This window comes from Malania oleifera, chromosome 1 (genome assembly GCF_029873635.1).
Source record: "Malania oleifera isolate guangnan ecotype guangnan chromosome 1, ASM2987363v1, whole genome shotgun sequence".
Taxonomy (NCBI): domain Eukaryota; kingdom Viridiplantae; phylum Streptophyta; class Magnoliopsida; order Santalales; family Ximeniaceae; genus Malania; species Malania oleifera.
The window spans coordinates 80,404,454-80,426,016 of NC_080417.1; the positions used below are offsets into that span (position 1 = coordinate 80,404,454).

Consider the following 21,563-nt stretch of genomic DNA (forward strand, 5'->3'; position numbering starts at 1 on the left):
CTTGTTCCTTTCCATTATGAGTTGAATTATAGGATTTAGTGAATCATAGCCAAAGAAGACAAATGTGAACTGAATTGGAATTGTAGGATTAAACACTGGAATTGTATTGTAACAAATTGTGATGGAGATTGTTGTGGGACAATACTACAGCCTAATACAAGCACAATTTCCTAAATTTATGCCTAAAATAAGGAGGGAGGGAGGGAGAGGCAGCTAAACAATACAAGGATGACCTAATGCAAGCATAATTTCCTAAATCTACACCTAAATAGGTGTGCGGAATGAGTGGCTTGGAAGATGTAGATGGTCCTTTGTCATACTTCCTCGACTGAAAGGAATTTTGCTCTAAATAGTGGGACTGTAAATATGGCTCTAGCAAGTTAGGAGTGCTTTCAAGGACAACATTCTCATAAGCCATGTAGCATCTGACTCGTGACAACCTTGTCATTGAACCAAGTGTCAAAAAAAAAAAACTTCCCAAGGGGACATCATGAACTTATCATCCAAGATTAGACTCCAGTGTCTTCGAATTAGAAAGGGGCTGAGGAGCTGCTGACCCTGCATGAGCTCCAGATAGCAAAGCTCAAAGGCGCTGCAGTAAGGTGTCAGATCCTCCATGGTAGGCAAATCAAATAAGTATGCATTAGGTCTAAGTTTCTTAAGGAGGAAAGGGCCAATGGCATGGGCATGGAGATTTTTAAATGAATTTCTAGGGTAGCATTTTGGTCTAATGTACATGACACTATCACTTTGAACTCTCCCGCTTTAAAATGCACATTTGCAGCAAGCCTATAATCCATGTTACTCATGGCAAGTTTTTGCTTAGCCTCAAAATGCAACTAATGAATGTTATGAAAAGAAAGAGACTTTGTAGACTCAGAAATTCAGGCATCTGGTGCTAAAGGAACAAGATCAATGAGTGCATGGGGTTTGTAACTGAATATAAGCTCAAAAAGGACTTATAGACCTGTAAACAGAATTATTATAAGAAAACTCAATAGGAGGTAGCACCAAGTCTCAAATGCGTTGTTTTTCTCCCACTACACATCTAAGTAGGTCACCAAGTTTGCAATTCACAACCTTAGACCATCAGTTTGGGGTGGCAAGCTAAAAAAAAACATCAAGGAAGTCCCACTCATTTTCCAAAATGTCTTCCAAACGTAACTAGAGAACTTGATGGTAACCCATGCAATTTGACCTCTTTAAAAAATAATTTAGCCACATAAGATGTGTTAGAAGTCTTATTACATGGGATAAAATGTGCCATCTTGGAGAACCTATCAACAACAACAAATATGGAATCATGTCTCTAGGTTGTTTTGGGGAATCCAAGAATAAATTCATATAGAGTCCAAGGTGTATGTAGCAATGAAAGAGGGGTACAAAGACTAGTGTTGTGTCTTTTAGATTTGGCTAACTGATAAGTGCGACACAGAGACATTATCCTAGCAGCATCCCTCTTCAACGAAGGCCAATAAAACCGATTCTCAACTATGGCACCAGTTTTATCCCTCCCTAGAAGATCAACTAACCCTCTGACATGCAATTCCTAAACAAAAAGATCCCTAAAAGAAGTATGGGGAATGCATAACCTAGTACTTCTAAATAAGTATCCCTTATGGATGATGAAATCTATGAAATCTCTATGACGACCCTCATTCACCTCTGAAAAATAAGTCCAAAATTAGGACAAATAGAATACTCATCCTTCAAATGATCAAACCCAACAACCTTGGCTCTCATAATATTGAGAAAAGGCCTTCTATTGCCTTATTCTCAATATCAGAGCGATGCTTAAGAGCAATGGTTTACTTCTTGAGGAATTCTCCCAACCAACATGCTTTTTACTCAACTTCTTGTGTGAACTTAGGGGCCATTTAGTATCACTGTAAAAAATCATGAAAACGAAAATCAGAAATGAAAACTAAAAACTAGAAACAGAACCTAAAAATTAGAAATCAACAACTTGTTTGGTTAATATTTTATAAAGCTAAAAAAAAAAATAATTAATTAGAAATGATCACTTTCATCTTTAAATCAAATAATATTATAGAAATATTATTTGAGGAATAAAAATGCAAATTAAAAATATTATAATAAAAATAAAAATTATTATAGTTATTTTACTTAATTGTTATTTTTTCAAAATTCTCTTTGCAATAACAATCTTATTGTACCCAATAATTGAATAATAGTAAAAATATTTTGTAATTGTTGTTTATTATTGTTTTTGAAATTTATTTATTTTTTATTTTAATTATATTTAAATTCATAAGATCATTTTAGTAAAAAAATTTGTGTAAATATGAATATTTTAATCCAAAAAAAAAATTGGATATTAAAATTTTTGGCGACAAGTTGCCCAAAACAATTGAAAACTCTAAAATATAATTTTTAGTTTTTTCGCAAACAACTCAAAATTGACAATATAAATAGAAAATTGGCATCATAAACAAACGTGTTTTTTATAATATATTTCTTCATGGAGAAACAGAAATAGTAAATAGAAAACAATAACAATAACAATAACAATCATGCTCTTTACATATTGCGAAGCAAGGTGGTCATAGAAAAGTGCAAACTCTCAGGATAATAGGTAATATCTCCAATGTTGTAGGAACTCGCTGTAACATAAAACTCTTCATCATATGTGCTATATCTCTATTTAGCATCCAAGAGCTTTTCACTGAAAATGCCATAGGGTGTCCCTCCTAATTCAAGACCCACTTATACCTACCTAAAGGCATCACAAGCCACCTCAAAGAATCCTTGAAGAAAGGGAGGTTTCATTGGGCCCTTTAAGCCATGAAAGCTTTTAGAGCGGTCTAACGAAAGATGAATTGCTTATAGGAAGTCGCAAGGCCATGAAAACTATGGACCTCAATAAAAGTCCTAGGCTCATGCTACTCTTTAATGGCTTTAACTCTATTTTGGATCAGTGGCTATTCTTGGCGCAGAGACCACAAAATCAAGAAAGAGCGCACTAGACTATAAGAAGCTGCGCTTCTTGAGGTTGGCAAATTACTTTGCTTCCCTAGACTAGTATATCATTGAATAAATCACTAAAAAATTTCCTATGAATGGCTGCAGAACATGTGCCATAACCCTCATAAAAGTTTTGGGAACATTGGAGAGTCCAAAGGGCATGACCAACCACTTAAAGAAATCATCTTGGGTTTTAAAGGCCATTTCTCACTCATCTCCTGCTCTAATTTTAATTTGGTGATATCCACTATGCAGGTCTATCTTGGGGTACCAACTAGAGCCAGCTAGCATATCAAGCATATCCTCTCAAGTCTTAGGATAGGGAACTTATGCTTGATAGTGACTTTGTTGTTGCCTCTACTATCCACACACATTCTTCAGGATACATCCTCTTTCGGACTTAGAAGAGTTGATATTACACAAGGACTGAGAATGTCTCACAAAGCCCTTGGCAAGGAGTTCTCCTAGCTGCCATTCAATTCAGCATGCTCTTTTGGGTTCATACTGAACTGTAATGTGGCAAATTAAGTAATTGTGAACTTGGAATGAAATCTATGGCATGCTGAATGTCTTGCATAGGTGGTAGCTCACTAGGTACAAATGTTAAGAGAACTTAAGCAACAACTCTCCTAGCTTGGGTGTATACTCATGTGAAAACTCTCGATCTTCATAAGGAACTTCTAGAGCGATGATAAATAAAATACACTTGTTTTCTAAACTATCTCGCTCAAAAAGCCTTATGATCTAGGAAGTGAATGCTTCTTTGAATTGGGACTTGAAGGGCTATATTATTCCTTAACTTGGGATCCATTGGAATGGGCTTGGTAGGGGTCAAGGTAATCTTCTTATCTTTATGGCTAAACACGTTAATGTTTTTGATGCAATTCAGCAGTCTTTATTTAATTTTCTACTTATATCAAGTGTTGCTATTGATGGGTGCTAGGGGTATTTATGTAATTTCTGAAATTTGGGGTTCATGTTGGTCAAATTAGTTTGGGTTCTTTTTTTTTTTAATGTAAAATTCAGGGGGTAATTTTGTGAAGGGATTTATTTTTGGTGGGGCTTTAGAAGATAATTGACTTTTAGAGGGGGTTATGTGCAAAATAGGAGTTGGTTTCTCTTGGAAGGTTCAGGCCTAGTGTCACGGACCCCCAAAATGGGACTCAAGTAAGGGCCGTGTGGCACTCGTTGAGAGCTCTCCCTCAACAAATTAGCCAAGTCTCACACGTTCAAGCCTGCAAGCACGAGCACCAGGTGAATCTCAATACTCAAGAAAAACAAGGAACAATGGGATATCACACGAGTAATATATTCTTATACACCGAATAAGACTATAACAATCAGAGACATCACAATCCAAGGCCACAAAACACCACAATGAAAAGGACTACTTGTATTATTCAACTATAAGAGAATAACCGTACAAACGATAACACAGATAATCATATATTCATTCTAAATCCCTGAAGAATACAATTATAGCAGTATCTCTCTCTCCCTTTTCCCCATTACATTGTCACTCCCTAACATCCTCCCCCACTCATTTTATCGACGTCCTCGTCGATGTGTTGTAGAAGGCCTTCTCACTCTTCTGATGTCGAAGTTGATGTCGTTGTCTTTGAATTTCTGAACTCTTCAATCTTCAGTATGGCATGCTGAAGGTTTTCTGCCTTTTCCCAACTATTCTCTTCTTTCCCTTGCCCCAGTCACTGAACCAGAAATTGTTGTTGTTGACGACCTTCTACATTGACGACTCTGTCTGCAATGATCTCCTGGACTTCTTTGTTGACAGGCTGCCTTTTGGAAATTGTTGATCTCCTTAACTTTTGTCGGTGCGGATCTGCTTCATCTGTGTGGAATGGCTTTAAATTGCTTACATAAAACACGGGATGGACTGGACGTCTGTGGCTTTTCATCCACTCGGGTTGCTCAAGCCGATAAGATGCATGTCCCACCTTCTCGATCACTCTGATTGGACCTTCATAACGGCGTAACTGCCTTTAATCCTTGCCACAAAGAAAGCGAAATGTCTCCAACTGCACTTTTACAAGAATCAGATCTCCAGCTTCAAATTGTTGTGGTCGTTTCTCTTTGTCAGCCCATTTCTTCATGCACTTCGATGCTTTTTCTAACTGAGCTCGGGTGACTTCGATGTTTTGCAACCAATTTTTCGTGAATTGGTATGCTTTCGGACAATTCCCTTTGTATGGACCATCCAGAGTGTGCGGGAGAGTCAGTTGTTGACCTGTCACAATCTTAAAAGGGCTTTTATTAGTCGCAGAAGATTTCATAGAGTTAAAACAAAATTGTGCCGTGTCCAGTAAAATAACCCAATTCTTCTGATTGGAGTTAACAAAATGTCGCAAGTATTCTTCCAGCATCCCATTAAAACGTTCGGTTTGACCATCTGTCTGTGGGTGATAGCTGGTGGACAGATTAAGGTTTGAACCCATTAAGCGAAAGAGTTCACCCCAAAATCCCCCCATGAATCTGACATCCCTATCACTGATTAGGCTTTCTGGAACACTCCAATATTTCACCACATGCTTGAAGAATAGTTGAGCTGTCTTCTTTGCTGAATGTGGCTTCGAGACTGGTACGAAAGTTGCATACTTTGAGAACCGGTCAATCACCACCAAAATTGTGTCATACTCCTCTACTTTTGGCAACGAGGAAATGAAGTCCAAAGAGGCACTCTCCCATGGCCTGACAGGAACTAGCAATGGCTCCAATAAACCTGAGGTCTTCTTTCTTTCTACCTTATCTTGTTGACAGATCAAGCAAGTTTTGGTATAACCCATCACATCATCTTGCATATTCGGCCAATAGTACCCCTGTGTAATCAATGCATGAGTTCTTCGCCATCCTGGATGACCGGCCCACAATGTATCATGACACTCTTTTAGTAAGGTTTTCCTCAAGTTTCCAGCTTTGGGCACATAGACTCTCCTGCCTTTAGTCATTATCAGTCCATCTTCTACCCAGAATTGTCGTGTCTTCCCTTCTTCTATTAGTTTGCTCAGTGACTGCGCCTGCTGATCTGTACTTAAATGTTTCCTGATAAGATTCTTCAAAGGTAATGCCACCCTACTAGTTGATAGATGACTGATGAGTTTCAATGCTGCCAATTCGGTTTTTCTACTTAAAGTATCGACCACTTCATTCGTCTTCCCTACTTTGTATTCAAAATCAAAATTAATTTCAGCTAGCTTCTCCTGCCAACGGGCTTGTTTTGACGTTTGTCCAGGTTGTGACAAAAAGTGAGTAACTGCCACATTATCGATTTTTACCACAAATTTGGACCCCAAGAGATTGTGCCTCCACACTCGAAGACAGTGTACCACCGCGAGAAGCTCATTTTCCTGTGCTGTATAGTTCCGTTCGGCACCCGATAATTTTCTACTTTCAAAAGCAATTGGATACCTTTCCTGCAAGAGAACTCCCCCTAATGCAAAGTCTGAGGTATCTACTTGCACTTCAAACGACTTTGTCACATCAAGAAGGATTATCACAGGATCTCCTACAATTTTTTCCTTTAATTCAACGAATGCTGATTGGCACTCTTCTGACCACCCCCATGGTACCCCCTTCCTCAGTAAATTTGTTAATGATACAACTCTTCTGGAGTACCCCTCTATAAACTTTCGATAGTAGTTGGCTAGGCCCAAGAAAGATTGCAGTTCTCTGATGGATGCAGGTTCTCGCCACTCTTTGATGGTTTGTATTTTAGCTGAATCCATCCGTATCTGGCCCTCCTCAATGATATGCCCCAAGAATTTAATATGCTTTTGAGCGAAAGCACACTTCTTCCCTTTTACATATAACTGATTTTCTCTGAGTTTTTAAAAAACCTTCCGAAGATGATCTTTATGTTCTTCTAGGGATGCGCTGAAAACCATTATGTCATTGAGGTAAACAACCACAAATTGATCAAGGTAGTCCCGAAAAACTTGATTCATTAGAGAACAAAAGGTAGCAGGTCCGTTTGTTAGCCCAAAAGGCATGACAAGGAATTCAAATGCACCATACCGCATGACATAAGTGGTCTTTGGTTCATCTCCCTTTACAATGCGCACTTGATGATATCCCAATCTCAAGTCCAGTTTAGTGAAATATTTGGCTGTACTTAACTGGTAAAAAATATCAGCAATCAGTGGAATGGGATACTTGTTGCGAACTGTCACCTTATTAAGAGCACGATAATTTACACACAAGCGCAAACTACCATCTTGTTTCTTTTGAAATAACATTGGGGCCCCAAAAGGTGCTTTTGAAGGACGGATGAACCCTGCTGCAATTAGATCATTCAGTTGCCTTCTAAGTTCAACTAACTCCGGCGGTGCCATTCGATAAGGGGCATGTGCTGGCAGCTTTACTCCCGGAAAAAGCTCAATTTCGTGGTCAATCTGTCGTCGGGGTGGTAAAACCCTAGGTAGCTGTTCCAGGATTAACTCCTTGAACTCTTCTAAAACTTCCTTAATTTCAATTGGATATTTCCCTATCTCTTTATCTTCTGAAACTACCGGTAGAACCACGAAAGAAGCTTCTCCCCTTTTTACTCCCTTCTTGAATTGAAGGGCTGAAAGCAACTTCTTCTCATCGAAATTGTTGTAGGCTACGGGGACCGCACAAGATGTATTTCCCATTATCACAAGACAATCCGCAGCTGGGATCGGCATTGAGCGTGTCACTTTAAGAAAATTCATCCCCAATACCACATCAAAGTCGTCGAGGGGTGCCACTGTGAAATCAACTGTTCCAGACCACGACCCCATTTGGCAGGCTACTTTAGGTGCCACTCCCACTGTCGTTAATGCTTGAGAATTCACTGCTTTTAACTTCCCCACATCATTATCTACTTGTAATTCTAACCGTTGGGCTTCTGAATCAACAATGAAATTATGGGTGGCCCCTGTATCAATCATGGCCTTGATTTTTTTTCCATTCAAAAGTAGATCAACGTACATTAATCCCTTCTCCTGAGACTTGTTGGTAACTATTTGGCGCTCTAATGCCCCTAAAAATCTCAATGCTCCCACCATATTCTATTGTTCTTCTGGGGTTGCTGCCGGGGTTTCGGTTTCCCCTCGAAGGACCTTTAAAGCATTCAAAGCCTTACGTTTAGGACACTCCGCCACTTGATGCGGACCCATGCAAAGAAAACATGAGATCGGCACACGACGCTCTCCACCCCCCGTACGTCCGCCCCTCCACTCCCTATTCATGGGCGCTCTTTTATCTTTCCAAGAACTATTTGTCTCCCTATCCCTTCCTCCATTTGTGCGCTTGTACACTTTACTGGGCTTGGAATCATTATTGGCGGACGTAGGGAAATTTCGCTTCCCAGAATTGTCTGAAAAATCATCCAACCGTTCAGCAGCAGCGAGGGCAGAAGAGAAATCACCAGCACCTTGCCAACGTAGTTCATTCCTTGGCCATGTCTTCAAACCCCGAAAAAAATGAAACAGTCTATCTGATTCGGTCATGTCTATGATGTCCAACATCAAGGCTTGGTATTCCCGCACATAACTCCTTATTGAGCCGGTTTGTTGCAATTTCATTACTTTGCACTTTGCTATGTACTCCACATTTTCTGGATAGAATTGGGTCTTCAACGTCTGTTTCAACCCCTCCCACGTGTTAATAACACATCTATTGTGCTGAATATCATTCCATTTGGTTCTCCACCACAATTTTGCATCCCCAACCAGGTATACTGTTGCCATATTTACCCGGTCCACTTCTAGATCCACTCGTGAGCACGTGAAGTAGTGCTCCATATCAAAGAGGAAATCATCCAGCTCCTTTGCAACTCGCGTACCCCCAAAACTTTTAGGTTCTGGTACCTTCAATTGAAAACCCTCACTTGGATCTACAACCGGCCTTTGAGCTATCTGTGCCACTGCATTCACTTTCACAGTTATCTTTTGTGAATCCCTTTGGACCTGGACCACCGCACTTTGGACATTGCCCAGCTCCTTCAAATCTTCCTTCAAAGCAGTAATGGACTCCTTAACATCTTCTGCAAGGAAATCAAAATTATCCGTTAGCTCCAGTTAGGAGGCCTCAAGCTCTATTGGCTCTCCCCGTTGGGACGAAAGAGATGGCAATATGCCCTTAATATGTTCTAGCCTACTCTCAAAGGCTTCCAACTGCTCGATACTCTTTTGGAAGGCCTCAAGCTCTCTTGGTCTTTTCTCTAGGGATTTCACACGTGGAATGAATTTTTCGAGTTCCTCAAGTCTCTCTACAACTTTTGATATCCCGTAGAGATTTTCTCTGAGGTTTTCTTTGGCGGCCTCAAGCTCTATTGGCACGCCTTTCTCCTTTATCAATGTTGCCACCAACCCTTGGAGTTCACCGCATGTTGTCTTAAGGGTTACAAGTTTCGTCTCAAGCGCCTCAAAGCGCTCCACTTTTCCGGACTTGTTTCTCATATTTCCACTCATGGTGCTCGCACACACTGTGCTCTGATACCAACTGTCATGGACCCCCAAAATGGGACTCAAGTAAGGGCCATGTGGCACTCGTTGAGAGCTCTCCTTCGACAAATCAGCCAAGTCTCACACATTCAAGCCTGCAAGCACGAGCACCAGGTGAGTCTCAATACTCAAGAAAAACAAGGAACAATGAGATATCACACGAGCAATATATTCTTATACACTGAATAAGACTATAACAATCAGAGACGTCACAATCCAGGGCAACAAAACACGACAATGAAAAAGACTACTTGTATTATTCAACTATAAGAGAATAACCATACAAACGATAACACAGATAATCATATATTCATTTCTAAATCCCTGGAGAATACAATTATAGCAGTATCTCTCTCCCCCTTTTCCTCATTACATTGTCACTCCCTAACACCTAGCACAAATAGGGGTCTTTAGTCACATTTCTGATAAGTTTTGGGCATAATTCTTTGAGGCAGCTTCAGACCAGCTCGGGTTGTGAAGATTTGGAGGCTAGGGGTTTTGAGGATTTGACCCCGCAGTACTTACCACTCCATTGCTACTAAAGGTGTGAAAGGCTAGCTAAAAGCCGCTGTTACTGTTCTGAAACAGTGCCAAAACGGGGACTGATTTGAGGATTAAGTTGCTGTTGTGCCAAGAAATGGTGTTATTTATTGAGCTGAAATTAACAAATCATCTCTTTATCGTGTTATCGATTTTGTAGTTACGAGTCAAAGAAGGTTGCTAAAGCACTATTCTGATATCTCAGACTATTTCTGAATTTTTCTTATATTCCTACACCTATTTGCATCAGTTTTCTCAACCGTGATTGGTTACATAATGATCAAATAACCATGGACGCCCTACCATAGGGAGTACATCACAATAGACCCTATCTTTATAATCTCCCCATTTGGATGGGTTCTCTCGATTACTTGTAGAGTTGTTTGTTTTCCCAATTCACCTTAAAAGGTTGAGGGTGTGGCTCTCTCTTAAGGTTCAATCTTCTTAGAGCAGCTTTGGGGATCACCCTCATGCTGCTAGCCCCATCAATAACTAGTGTACATGTCCTATCTTCACATGAATGAAAGTGTGAAAAATAGTGGTCTGTTTCCACTTCTTACCATCCACGGTAGTGGATGAGACACCTAACCACACTAACCTGGCAGTCATCCTATACTTAAAATTAGCTTACCCTCATCTCCCGAGTACTCAAACATCATCTACAACCTGATTATCTAGGTTGTCAATTTCACACTCTAAGTCTAATACTCGGGGAAAATGGGCAACAATGTGACCTCTGGTGTGGCAGCAATGACAGATGAGCTACTAGCTTGAGGAATACTTGGCCTACTAAAGGAAATGACATGTGGGACTCTATTTGCTTCACAAAAACACTCTCTCTAGGGTTAGATTGAGGGATGATAGACCGAGATTGAGAGAAGCATTTGGAATGACGAGACTCAACTCACTTGATATCAATGTTTTGAAACCCAGGCTGGAAGGCGAACCAGTAGCCTAACTCCGGGTCATGGTTCAATTGGTATGATTGGTTGGACTTACTTGTTAACTCAGATGGTGTCATCATGACGTAATAACTGTATTATTGTTTCAAAAAATCCAAAAAACATGAATTAACACAACCAGAAAAATAAATACACTGAATCATATGCAAATCTTCAACAAATTCATACTGAATCAATGTCCAGCCTTGTTAGCCGCTAAGTTGGTCACAGAAAATAATACAACCAAAAATACAGGAATTAAATTGAGACAAAACTGTAAGAAAAAAAAAAAAAAAAAAAAAAAAAGAAACCTTGAAGAAAAGGGAGGAGCTGCAACAAGCAGTGGAGCCATGGAGGAGCTGCAACAAGCAGTGGAGCCATGGAGGAGCTGCAGGTCTGCGGCGGTTGGCAAGCCAGCAAGTGCATGGACTAGCTGTGGAGGAGAAGCGCGGGCAATGGCACACGGTGGAGGTGTGGAAGAGCTGCAGCTGTGGCTACTTGAGTACTGGTAATGGTTCAAATGAAATAAACCCTAACATTCATATCAGAATCATGAGATAAGGCTGGGCCCTTTTGCTTTTGGGCCATATAATGGTCTGCAGATATAAGAGAACATATTAAAAACTAGAAAGTAAAAAGCAGCAAGAAGGTAAAATTGGGTGAGCATGTGTCTAACCTGGTCCAGTTCTGGTCACCCTAGTTGGCCAGGCAGTTGGTTCTGTCTGGTTCTTGGCAGGTCTCTAACAATGAATTATTAGCTGTTCACTTGGACCAGAAGAGCATCTGATTCGTGCTTCAGCCGGTTGGATCGGCCGTTCTGGTCCGACTTTGAAAACATTGCTTGAGATGAAGACCTACACGAGATCCTGAGGTACTTTCCAATGGCAAGAGCTTTCTGATAAGCAGTCTCTAAAGATTAAGGTGAAAACAATTCAACCTCTTCCCTATCATTTTCCTTAAGACCATTTACGAACCTAGTTACAGTGTGATGCATGATGTCAATATCACTCCTAAACATCAGCTTCTCTAATTGCTCGATATAGCTTGCTATAGTTGTGGTTTCTCTATGGTTCGAAAGGTCACTGAACAACTAGTTCTTATAAGGAATTTCTCTTTCAATTGTTGCCGCATTGCTTCCCATAGAGTAATATGAGGGTCCCCCAACCGTTCTAGTGTTGGTTGCACAGTTTGCCAATACTTCTTTGCCGGTCCTACAACTTTGATCTTGGCACACCAGACTTTTTCCTCCCCCTCCTTGCAATACCAATTAAAGAAATCCTCCCATCTTTGCTATCCAATATAAAAAGGAGCTTAGGTCCAATTTCGTATAATAGGCATGCTCATCTACCTTGACCCTTTTGAAGCATCTCCATAGACCTGACGATCATGCCTAGGGAAATGTGGAGTATGCCTAGGGTTAGCTTGGTACCCTCCATTGTCAAATCAAATCTAAACTCTAGATTGACATGAGGATGGGGAGGGGCTGAATTGGTCTACTGGTCTATTTTGGAGCCCGGCTCATCTTGTTAGGTGCTAGAGGAATTCCTTGAGTAGGAAGAATACCTTGGCTGACCCTACTAAGTATGGGGACTCATTAGTTTTCCTGACTGATTGTTCTATGTCATCGACAATAGAGTGCTTACCCAATAACTTCATGAATTGGGCAAATTGTTTTGTGAGGTGCTCAAATTTTTGCTCCACCGACTCTTGAAGAGTGACCAATTTTACAGACAAAGATTAGATGTCAATTGGTGCCAGTTAAGTGGGACTGATTTCAATGTTTTTGTTGGTAGCCATGGATAATACAATATAGTGCAATGATGCAGAGGAAGACTAAACTTGAATACAAGTGATATGAATCCTAAAATTACTACCATGCATGCACATAAAGCTATCGAACATAATGCATTTGAATTGACATGGTCCTACATAACATGGCAACAAGGAATGAACTAAGGGTATGAACAAGGATTCAAGTAATGAATGAACTAGGGGGAGTTAACAAGAAACTTGGAATTATGAAAATGACTAATTTCCCTAATCATGCAAACATTAATCAAGAGAAATGTGAGAATTTGGTCACCTCACCAAGGATTTTGAGCACAAAGTGCATTGACTATCAAATTCTTAGCATAATCATTCATTTTCTGAGCTCCCACTTCCTCAAATCCTTAGAAAACAGCCTTGAAACAGCTGCTGGGCCTCAATTTGAATGCTGGCAGGCCTTCAAAACTTAGAATTTGCTTTGACAGCCCAAGATTATGCTGAATTTGTGCTTAGACATGTGAACCAAACCTGATCAATCTGTCTTCAATACAAAAGCTTCAAAATATCAGGAGAAAATTCAAAATGTCGCAGCTGGAAATTGTGTCTTGCAGTTCTGGAAAAATACAGAAGAAGTTTGGCAACTCCTCCACATGCCTGGTTGGTGTGTGGGCTGCCGGTGAAGGTCTTCTGGTGATGCTGCTCCAGATGGTGGCAGATTTAGGGTGGGAGTCCAGTGATGGTGGCGGTGTATCAAGAAAACTGCTAGAAGTCGGAGATTCAGAGGGGTAATCAGCTGGGAATATTTCAGTCGATAAATGGGGGATCTCCGGTGGTCAGAAGGCAATGAAAATTCAGTGGTCGGTGTGTGGGAGGGTTCTGGTTATAATGATGATGGAGGCGTGATAAGATTAACACAGGGAAGTGGAGTTTTATAAAATAGGTGTGCTGAATGGGCGGCTTGAAAATGTATAAGGTCCTTTGAGTCGCTAAATGCCCATCAGAATCCTTTCCTTTCTGTGCTGAATTGTAGGATTCAGTGAATCATAGACAAAGATGTTCTGAATCAGAATCATAGGATTCAGCATTTTGAATTCTATTATAAATAATTATGAGAGTGAGACACTAAACACAAGGAGCTTCCTCACACTGGTTCTTTTAACTAGGGGCTTGTCAAGATTCTTTCCATTCTGTGCTGAATTTTAGGATTTGGTGAATCATAGCCAAAGATGACAAAAGTACTGGATCGGAATTATTGGATTCAGAAATTTGAATCAGTGGTTTAAATGGGGTTCTTGAGGTGCGCCTTGATGCGTTTTGGGCATAAAACGCCCTAAGGCACAACTTAAAAGGCAAAAAATCCTAAAATGCGTTCATCTTAGGGGCTGATGCGCATGCCTCAGACCAATGGCGCGACTTTTAAGCCTCTGATGGAAATGCGTATGCCTTTTGGGAGCTGATAAAATTGAACTAATAATATAAAAAATATTAAAAAAAAAACAAAGAAAAAGATAAGTTAGGGCTTGATGAGTGTCAGGCCCACCTCTCGACGGCTGAAGGACTTGCGCAGAGCTCTTCCTTCTTCCAAGCTGTTGTCTCTTATCGATGACTCCCACCAGCCTCTCGTCTCTCTTTGGAGACCCCTTCCGACCTTTCGTCTCTCTCTGGCGACCCCCTCCAGCCTCTTGTGATCTCGTCTGCCCTTGGCGACCTCCTTTAGTGTGCCCCTCTTGTGGATTATTGCTCTCTGCTTCGAGGTCTCTTCTTCAACTTATTCAAGTCTCTCTCTCTCTCTCTCTCTCTCTCTAGTCTTGTTCGTCTCAGGAGGCTCTCTGCCAGTTTGTCTTAGACTCACAAATCTATCTCATTCTCAAGTCTCAACTGAAACTTTGAAAGTCAAGGTGAGTTGCACTTGCAACTGGTTTTGAATTGTTTTCGCTTTTCAATTTTCACATATGAAATATGAAAAATTGGAAAATTTTGAAAAAATGAAATCAATGAATGAACTAATGTAGCCTTGCTGATTTAAGAGCTGCTGTGCTGTTCCAATTTTCAATTTTCAATTTTCACACTTTAATTTTTAGTTACTGCTGTTCGAGCCTGTTTCAATTTTTCACTTTTCAATTTTCAATTTTCATTAGTTACCCTCAATTTTCCTTGCTGTTTGTTTTAGTTTTTTAATTTTTCTCAAATTTTCCACAATGAATGATTGAAGAGCTGCTGTTTCTCTGCTGCTCTTTTCCCCATTTCCTGCAAAGAGCTCTCAATTCTGATTTTTTTTTTTTAATTTCCTGCTGTAGCTGCTGATTGTTCCTGTTCAGTAAACAAAAAGCATGTCTGAAGGTGAATCAAAGGGGCAGAAAAAAGATTTTTTTTGGGAATACATAAAAGATGTTGATGGAAAAAAATATTTTAGATGCAAATTTTGTGATCAAACTTGCAGTGGGACTGTGACAAAATTTAAACATCATTTGGATGGTACAAGGAAGGGAATAAAACCTTGCCCAAAAGCTCCTGAAAACGTGAGAGATGAGTGCAAGATCGCTCTTGAAAAATTCCAAGAAGAGAAGTGTAAAAGAAATGATCTTCTTGAAGAGATTGGGATGGTTCCAGGAGGAGGGATTGAGAGTGCTTCTTCTCCATCAGTTTGAGATGTTGAGCAACAAGAGAGTGGGGGTGGCCTTAATGCTAGGGCTAGAAGTCCAATGGATAAGTTTGCATCTTCACTGACCAAACAAGCCACTCTAAACTCAAAATGGAAGAAAGGAGAGAAATGAAGTGTGTAGGAAAGTTGGACGTTGTGTGTTCAACAATGCTCTTCCATTTAGTTTGATGGATGACATATATTGGCGTGTTATGGTGGATGGTATTGCTTGTTACGGGCCAGGTTTCAAGGCTCCACCTATGCAAGAGATGAGGACATGAATCCTAAAGATGAAGTGAAACACATAGATGGCATGTTGAAAGAGCACAAAAAATCTTGGAAGGAATATGGATGTTCTTTTATAGTTGATGGATGGATATCACAAGGGTCCTGATTAATTTCCTTGTGAATAGTCCTGTTGGTATGTAGTTTTTAAAATCGATTGATGCTAATGATTTTATAAATAATGGTGATTTGATGTTCAAGTATATGGATGAGGTGGTTGAGGAAGTTGGTGAGGAGAATGTTGTGCAGGTGATAACTGATAATGCGAAGAACATGATAAGCGGTGGAAAGAAGCATATGGACAAGAGAGAAACTTTATTGGACTCCATGTGCTGCACATTGTTTGGATCTCATGTTGGAGGATTTTACAAAATTGAAGATCCATGCAACCACAATCCCGAAGGCTAAGCAAGTTGTGAAATTTATTTATAATCATTCCTATGTACTTGCAATAATGAGGAAGCATTTCACCAACAACAAAGAACTCATCCGCCCCGCAGTGACACACTTTGCTATTGCAGTTTTGACACTTCAAAGCCTTTACAAACAAAAGCGAGGCCTTCAATCTATGTTCTCTTCGGAGATGTGGTGCACTTCTACATAAGGACTCGCTTAATTGTCTTATTTGCCCAACTTTTTTGGCCTCATGTGGCTTATGTTATCAAGATTTTTGTCCTTCCTCTTGTGTGTGTCCTAAAGGAAGTTGATTATGAGGAAAGACCAGCCATGGGGTTTATCTTTGAGTTGATGGATTCGGTGAAGGAAAAAATTGCTGCGAATTTTTCTATAAATGCCAAGAAGTATGGACCCATTTGGAGGAATATAGAAGATAGATGGACTCCTAAACTTCTTTACCCTTTACTTGCTGCGGGATGTTATCTAAATCCCCAATTGCATTATAAGTCTGATTGTGAATAAGTGAAGAAAGGATTATTTGAGTGCATGGATAGAATGTTGTGATATGAGACGCTAGCTGCAGACATCCAATTGGATTTGTTTGATAATGCACGAGGGAATTTGGGACCCTAGTGGCTATTGACTCTAGAATGTTGAGAAGCTCAAGTAAAAGTAATACTTCAATAACAATTAGTTAATTATTAATAGTATTCTATCCTTGTTTCTTATTATAACTCAGAAGTATGTGCTTCTTCTTTTGTAGTCGACTGGTGGAAGCATTTTGGGACAATAATCCCAAAATAGGCAAAGTTTGCTATTTGTGTTCTTAGCTTGACTTGCTGTGCTAATGGTTGTGAGAGAAATTGGAACACATTTGAGCAAGTTCTTAGTTCTTACAAATGCCATGTTATTCTCATTTCACTCAAATATGCAATTATATTCTAACATCTAAAAATTTAAATGGCCCCTCAATTGTAGATTGATACGACGTGAAGCACAACACAAAACTAAGGGAGAGAGCTATAAGAAGAAGACAAATTGTGATCCAATATTGGTGGAGGAAGTGGATTCAAATGATGAGTGGATCACCGAGAAGGAAGAACCAAAAGATACTTGTTGGTTTGATGATGAAAATCTCTTCGAAGTTGATGCTATTAGAGCTTTGGCGGTGGTAGCTTTTGAAGGAGATAATGCTCAAGCAACACAAGCTTGTAGTAGCTCGCATTCCATAATTCCTAGAAAAAGGAAGAGTAGTGATTATTGTGAGAACTTGAGTACGTACACATGAATAGTCATTTTTGAATCTACTATCATTTTATAATTCTCCATTTCTCCTATGTCCTAACCTATAGCTTTATGAATATCTAGGCACTCAAGACAAAGGCAAGAGGCCAAAATTGGTCACATTTGAGGAAGAAGATGATGTTGAAGTGGGAGAGGGGGAATTTATAAGGGGAAGAACCCCTACTATAGATGAGTTTGATGAAGGACTTTGATGAAGACCTTGATAGTTCTCTTTGAACTTTATTAACTTAGATTTAGATTCTTAGGATCTTGGATGATGAGACATTGTGATGTTTTAATTTGATTTTTTCTCTCTTTTTTTGTTATGTTTATATAAGAATTTAAACTTTAAAGTATGAAAATGGTGTCCATTTTATGATGTTGTGGCTTATGCTTACCCCTTGCCTTGCGGAGGGTAAAACACCTTGCCTTAGGCCTTTTCCTTTTAAAACATTGATTTGAGTTGTATTGTAACAAATTGTCAATGAACTGGACAATTCATGATAAAGTCCGATTCGTATGTTTGCCTTTAATTTTGTTGAATCAACTTGTGAAGAGTACAATTTAGCAACTAATGCTTAATTTTGTGCTAAAGGGTGTCTTCAAGCCATAAGGCTCCCCGCTTCGTGAGGGTAAGGGGAGGGTCATCACAGTTTACACAGCCTTACCCCTACTTTTATGTAGAGAGGCTGTTTCCTTGGACTTGAACACATGACTAACCGGTCACAAGGGAGCAACCTTACCGTTGATCCAAGGCCCGCCCTTTGCTTAATATCTTTGAGTAATTTAAATAAAATAATTTGTACATAGCTTACATAATTTGATGCTCTTGCTATCGATCTTAGATGATGTGGATTGAACCAATTTGTTGAGTATATATCATGATATTAACTTGTGATTTGAAATCCTAATGGAGCAGTTTGTGTGTAGGTCCAGCCTGAAAGCTCTTCACCTCCTACTTTGACTCAGCCATCATTAGCATCTGAGGTTCCTGTTTCAGCTGTGGGACCGTAAGTTCATATTTGTTGTTTTTTTTTTCCCTGCATGCCAGTTGTGGCCTGCTTATCATGTATATTGTAATATGAGTTGGAAGATTATTTACATTATTGGTCAAACTTGGCAGACAGTTTTCTGTGTCGATAAACTGTACACCATCCTTTTTCTTTGTTTTTGAATTTATAAAACCATTGCAGGCCTCAATCCAGTCCTGAACCCACTCCCAATGTGGTTCCTCCTGCTTCGTGAGTACTTTTTTATCTAGTTCTCGAAGGAGTTTAATAGTTTAAGATCACATGTTTAAGTTTTATCTTGCTTCTAGAGCTTTCAGTTTAAAACAGTTTATTTATGTGATTTTTTTTCTTCCCTTGAAGCAGTTCAGAATCAGATGTTTATGGCCAAGCAGCATCCAATCTTGTTGCAGGAAATAACCTGGATGGTACCATACAACAAATTCTTGATATGGGTGGAGGGAGCTGGGATAGAGAAACTGTTGTTCGCGCTCTACGTGCTGCTTATAACAACCCTGAGAGGGCTGTTGAGTATCTGTATTCTGTGAGTTCACTACTTAGATTGTTGATTTTTCAGGGAGTACTTGGAGTTGGCTTAGTGCGTTGTTGCTCATTTCTTGCTATTATAAATCTATGATCATAGTTCAAACCCACTTGCCTCTTTGGTTGGTGGGGGGGGGGGGGGGGGGATATTTCTGCTTGTTTCTGAACCAGATTTATGCTATTTAAGGAAAAAAACTACAACAAAAAAAAAAAAACCAAGCCTTAGTTTCACTAAGTGGGGTTGGCTATATGAATCATTTTCTGCCAATTTATGCGATCATGGACCATTTCTTTTGATAGATTCAAGGATATTAAATCCTTACTCACTATCTCCTCCTAAGTTATTTTTGGTCTACCCCTACCCCTTCTACTGCCCCCTACAGTAACTAAGTCACTCTTCCTCACAGGTGCACTATGTGGCGTACGTTGCAAATGTCCATACCATCTGAGTCGCCCTCCCTTGTCTTATCTTCTATAGGAGTTACACCTAACTTATCACGAATATGTTCATTCTTTAATTTATCTTTCACTGTTATACCACTCATCCATCTAAGCATTCTCATCTTGGAAACTTTTACTTTTTGGATATTATGTTTCTTCGTCGCTCAACATTCAGATCCATATAGCATAGCTGGTCTTATAGCTGTCTTATAAAACTTTCCTTTCAATTTTAAGGGTATTCTACGATCAGAGAGCACACTTGAAGCACTTCTCCATTTTACCCACCTGCTTTAACTCTATGCATTACATCATTTTCAATTTCTTTTTCAGCTTGCATAATGGATCCAAGGTATCGAAATCTACGAATGCTATTTATTTCTTTATCATCAAGTTTAACTTTGTCTTCAATATTCCTCCTATCATTACTAAAATTACATTTCATATATTCTGTCTTATTTATACTTATCCTAAAGCCTCTAGATTCCAAAGCTTCTCTACATAATTCTAACTTGGCCTCTACTCCATTCCTAGTTTCGTCAATTAATACAATATCATATCAGCAAACAACATACACTAAGGAACCTCCTTTTGAATACTCTTAGTCAATTGGTCCATCACTAAAGCAAAAAGATAAGGACTCAAAGCAGATCCTTGATATACACGTATGGTGATTGGAAATTCTCTAGTTTCTCCATCTATAGTCCTTACACTAGTCATTACTCCATCGTACATATCCTTAATGACATCAGTATACCTACTACATACGCTCTTTTTTTCTAAAACCCACCATAGAACTTCCCTAGGTATCCTATTATATGCTTTCTCAAGGTCAATTAAATCATATGCAAGTCCCTCTTCTTTTCCCAAAACTTTTCCATTAATCTTCTTAAAAGATAAATAGCTTATGTGGTAGATCTCTTAGGCATAAAACAAAATTGATTTTTTGAGATCTTCGTTTCTAACCTTAATCTTTGTTCAACTACCCTTTCCCATAGTTTCATCATATTACTCATAAATTTAATTCCACGATAGTTATTACAATTTTGAATATCTCCTTTATTTTTGTATATAGGTATTAAAGTGCTTTTCCTCCATTCATCTGACATTTTCTTAGTTTTTACAATTGTATTAAATAAATTAGTTAACCATATAATTCCGTTATCACCTAAGCATTTCCAAACTTCAATTGGGATATTATCTGGTCCAATAGCTTTCTCATTTTTCATATTTTTAGTGCAAACTTAACTTCGTTAACTCTTATTTTGCGAATAAATCTTATATTTTTTAGTCTTTTCCTCATTTGACAATTCTAAGTTTAAGCCTTCTATTTGGTTTTCATTAAACAACTTACTAAAGTAACTTCGCCATCTTTCTTTAATATCTTCGTCCTTAACCAAGACAATATCATCCTCACTTTTTATACATTTTACATTTCCTAAGTCTTGCTCTTCCTTTCTCTAGCTTTAGCAAGTTTCAATATATCTCTTTCCCCTTCTTTTGTACCTAATCTACCATACAAACTATTAAATGATCTATATTTAGCTTCACTAATGGCCATTTTTGCATCTTTTCTTGCCTCTTTATATTTTTCAAAGTTATCTCTGTTTCTACATTTTTGCCACGTATTATACCGAATTCTTTGTCTTTATGATTTTTTGTACATCTTTATCCCACCACTAACTCTCTTTGCTATTCAAGAATCTTCCGTTTGCTTCACCTAAAATCTCTTTTGTTATCTTTTTAATAGAGCTAGCTAATCTATTCCAAAGAGTATTTGTATCTACCCCATCCTCTATGGTCCAATCCCCATCTTTGATCATTTTATCTTTAAATTTTATTATATTTTCTCCTTCTAGGTTCCACCATCTAGTTCTCTTACACTGGTTTATTTTATCCTTTTTCTTTCATTTTTTAATACATTTATCTAACACTAAGACTCTATGTTGTGTGGTTAGGCTTTTACCTGGAATAACTTTACAATCCTTGTATGATAAACGATCTACTCTCCTAGTTAAAAAAAAATCTAATTAGCATGTCCAATAATAACTATGTACTTAATTCATGTGCGCAATCTCTATTGGCAGTTTTAGTTGTGTAGTTCCAAGTTATTTTATGAAGACTATTGTAAAGTTCCTGGATGATGTAGGACACGTAACAGAATTTGGATGTAGGAAACGTAACAGAATTTAGAAGAGGAGGAGATTATGTCATGGGCATTATCCTTGGCAAGCCATGTAGCATCCAACTAGAC

General features: G+C 38.9%; 1 protein-coding gene across 6 annotated transcripts in view; it reads left to right on the forward strand.

Annotated features, from left to right (window-relative positions):
- Positions 1 to 21,563, forward strand: part of LOC131157273 (ubiquitin receptor RAD23c-like) — a 72,961-nt gene that overhangs the window by 20,138 nt on the left and 31,260 nt on the right. The window contains exons 4-6 of one of the 6 annotated variants that reach the window (XM_058111293.1): positions 18,252 to 18,331; positions 18,515 to 18,562; positions 18,695 to 18,872. In XM_058111293.1, coding sequence (XP_057967276.1) covers positions 18,252 to 18,331; positions 18,515 to 18,562; positions 18,695 to 18,872 — 306 coding nt within the window. Of the gene's footprint in view, positions 1 to 18,251; positions 18,332 to 18,514; positions 18,563 to 18,691; positions 18,873 to 21,563 lie in introns of all 6 variants that reach the window. The other 5 variants (XM_058111285.1, XM_058111302.1, XM_058111311.1 and 2 more) reach the window with 5 other exon arrangements.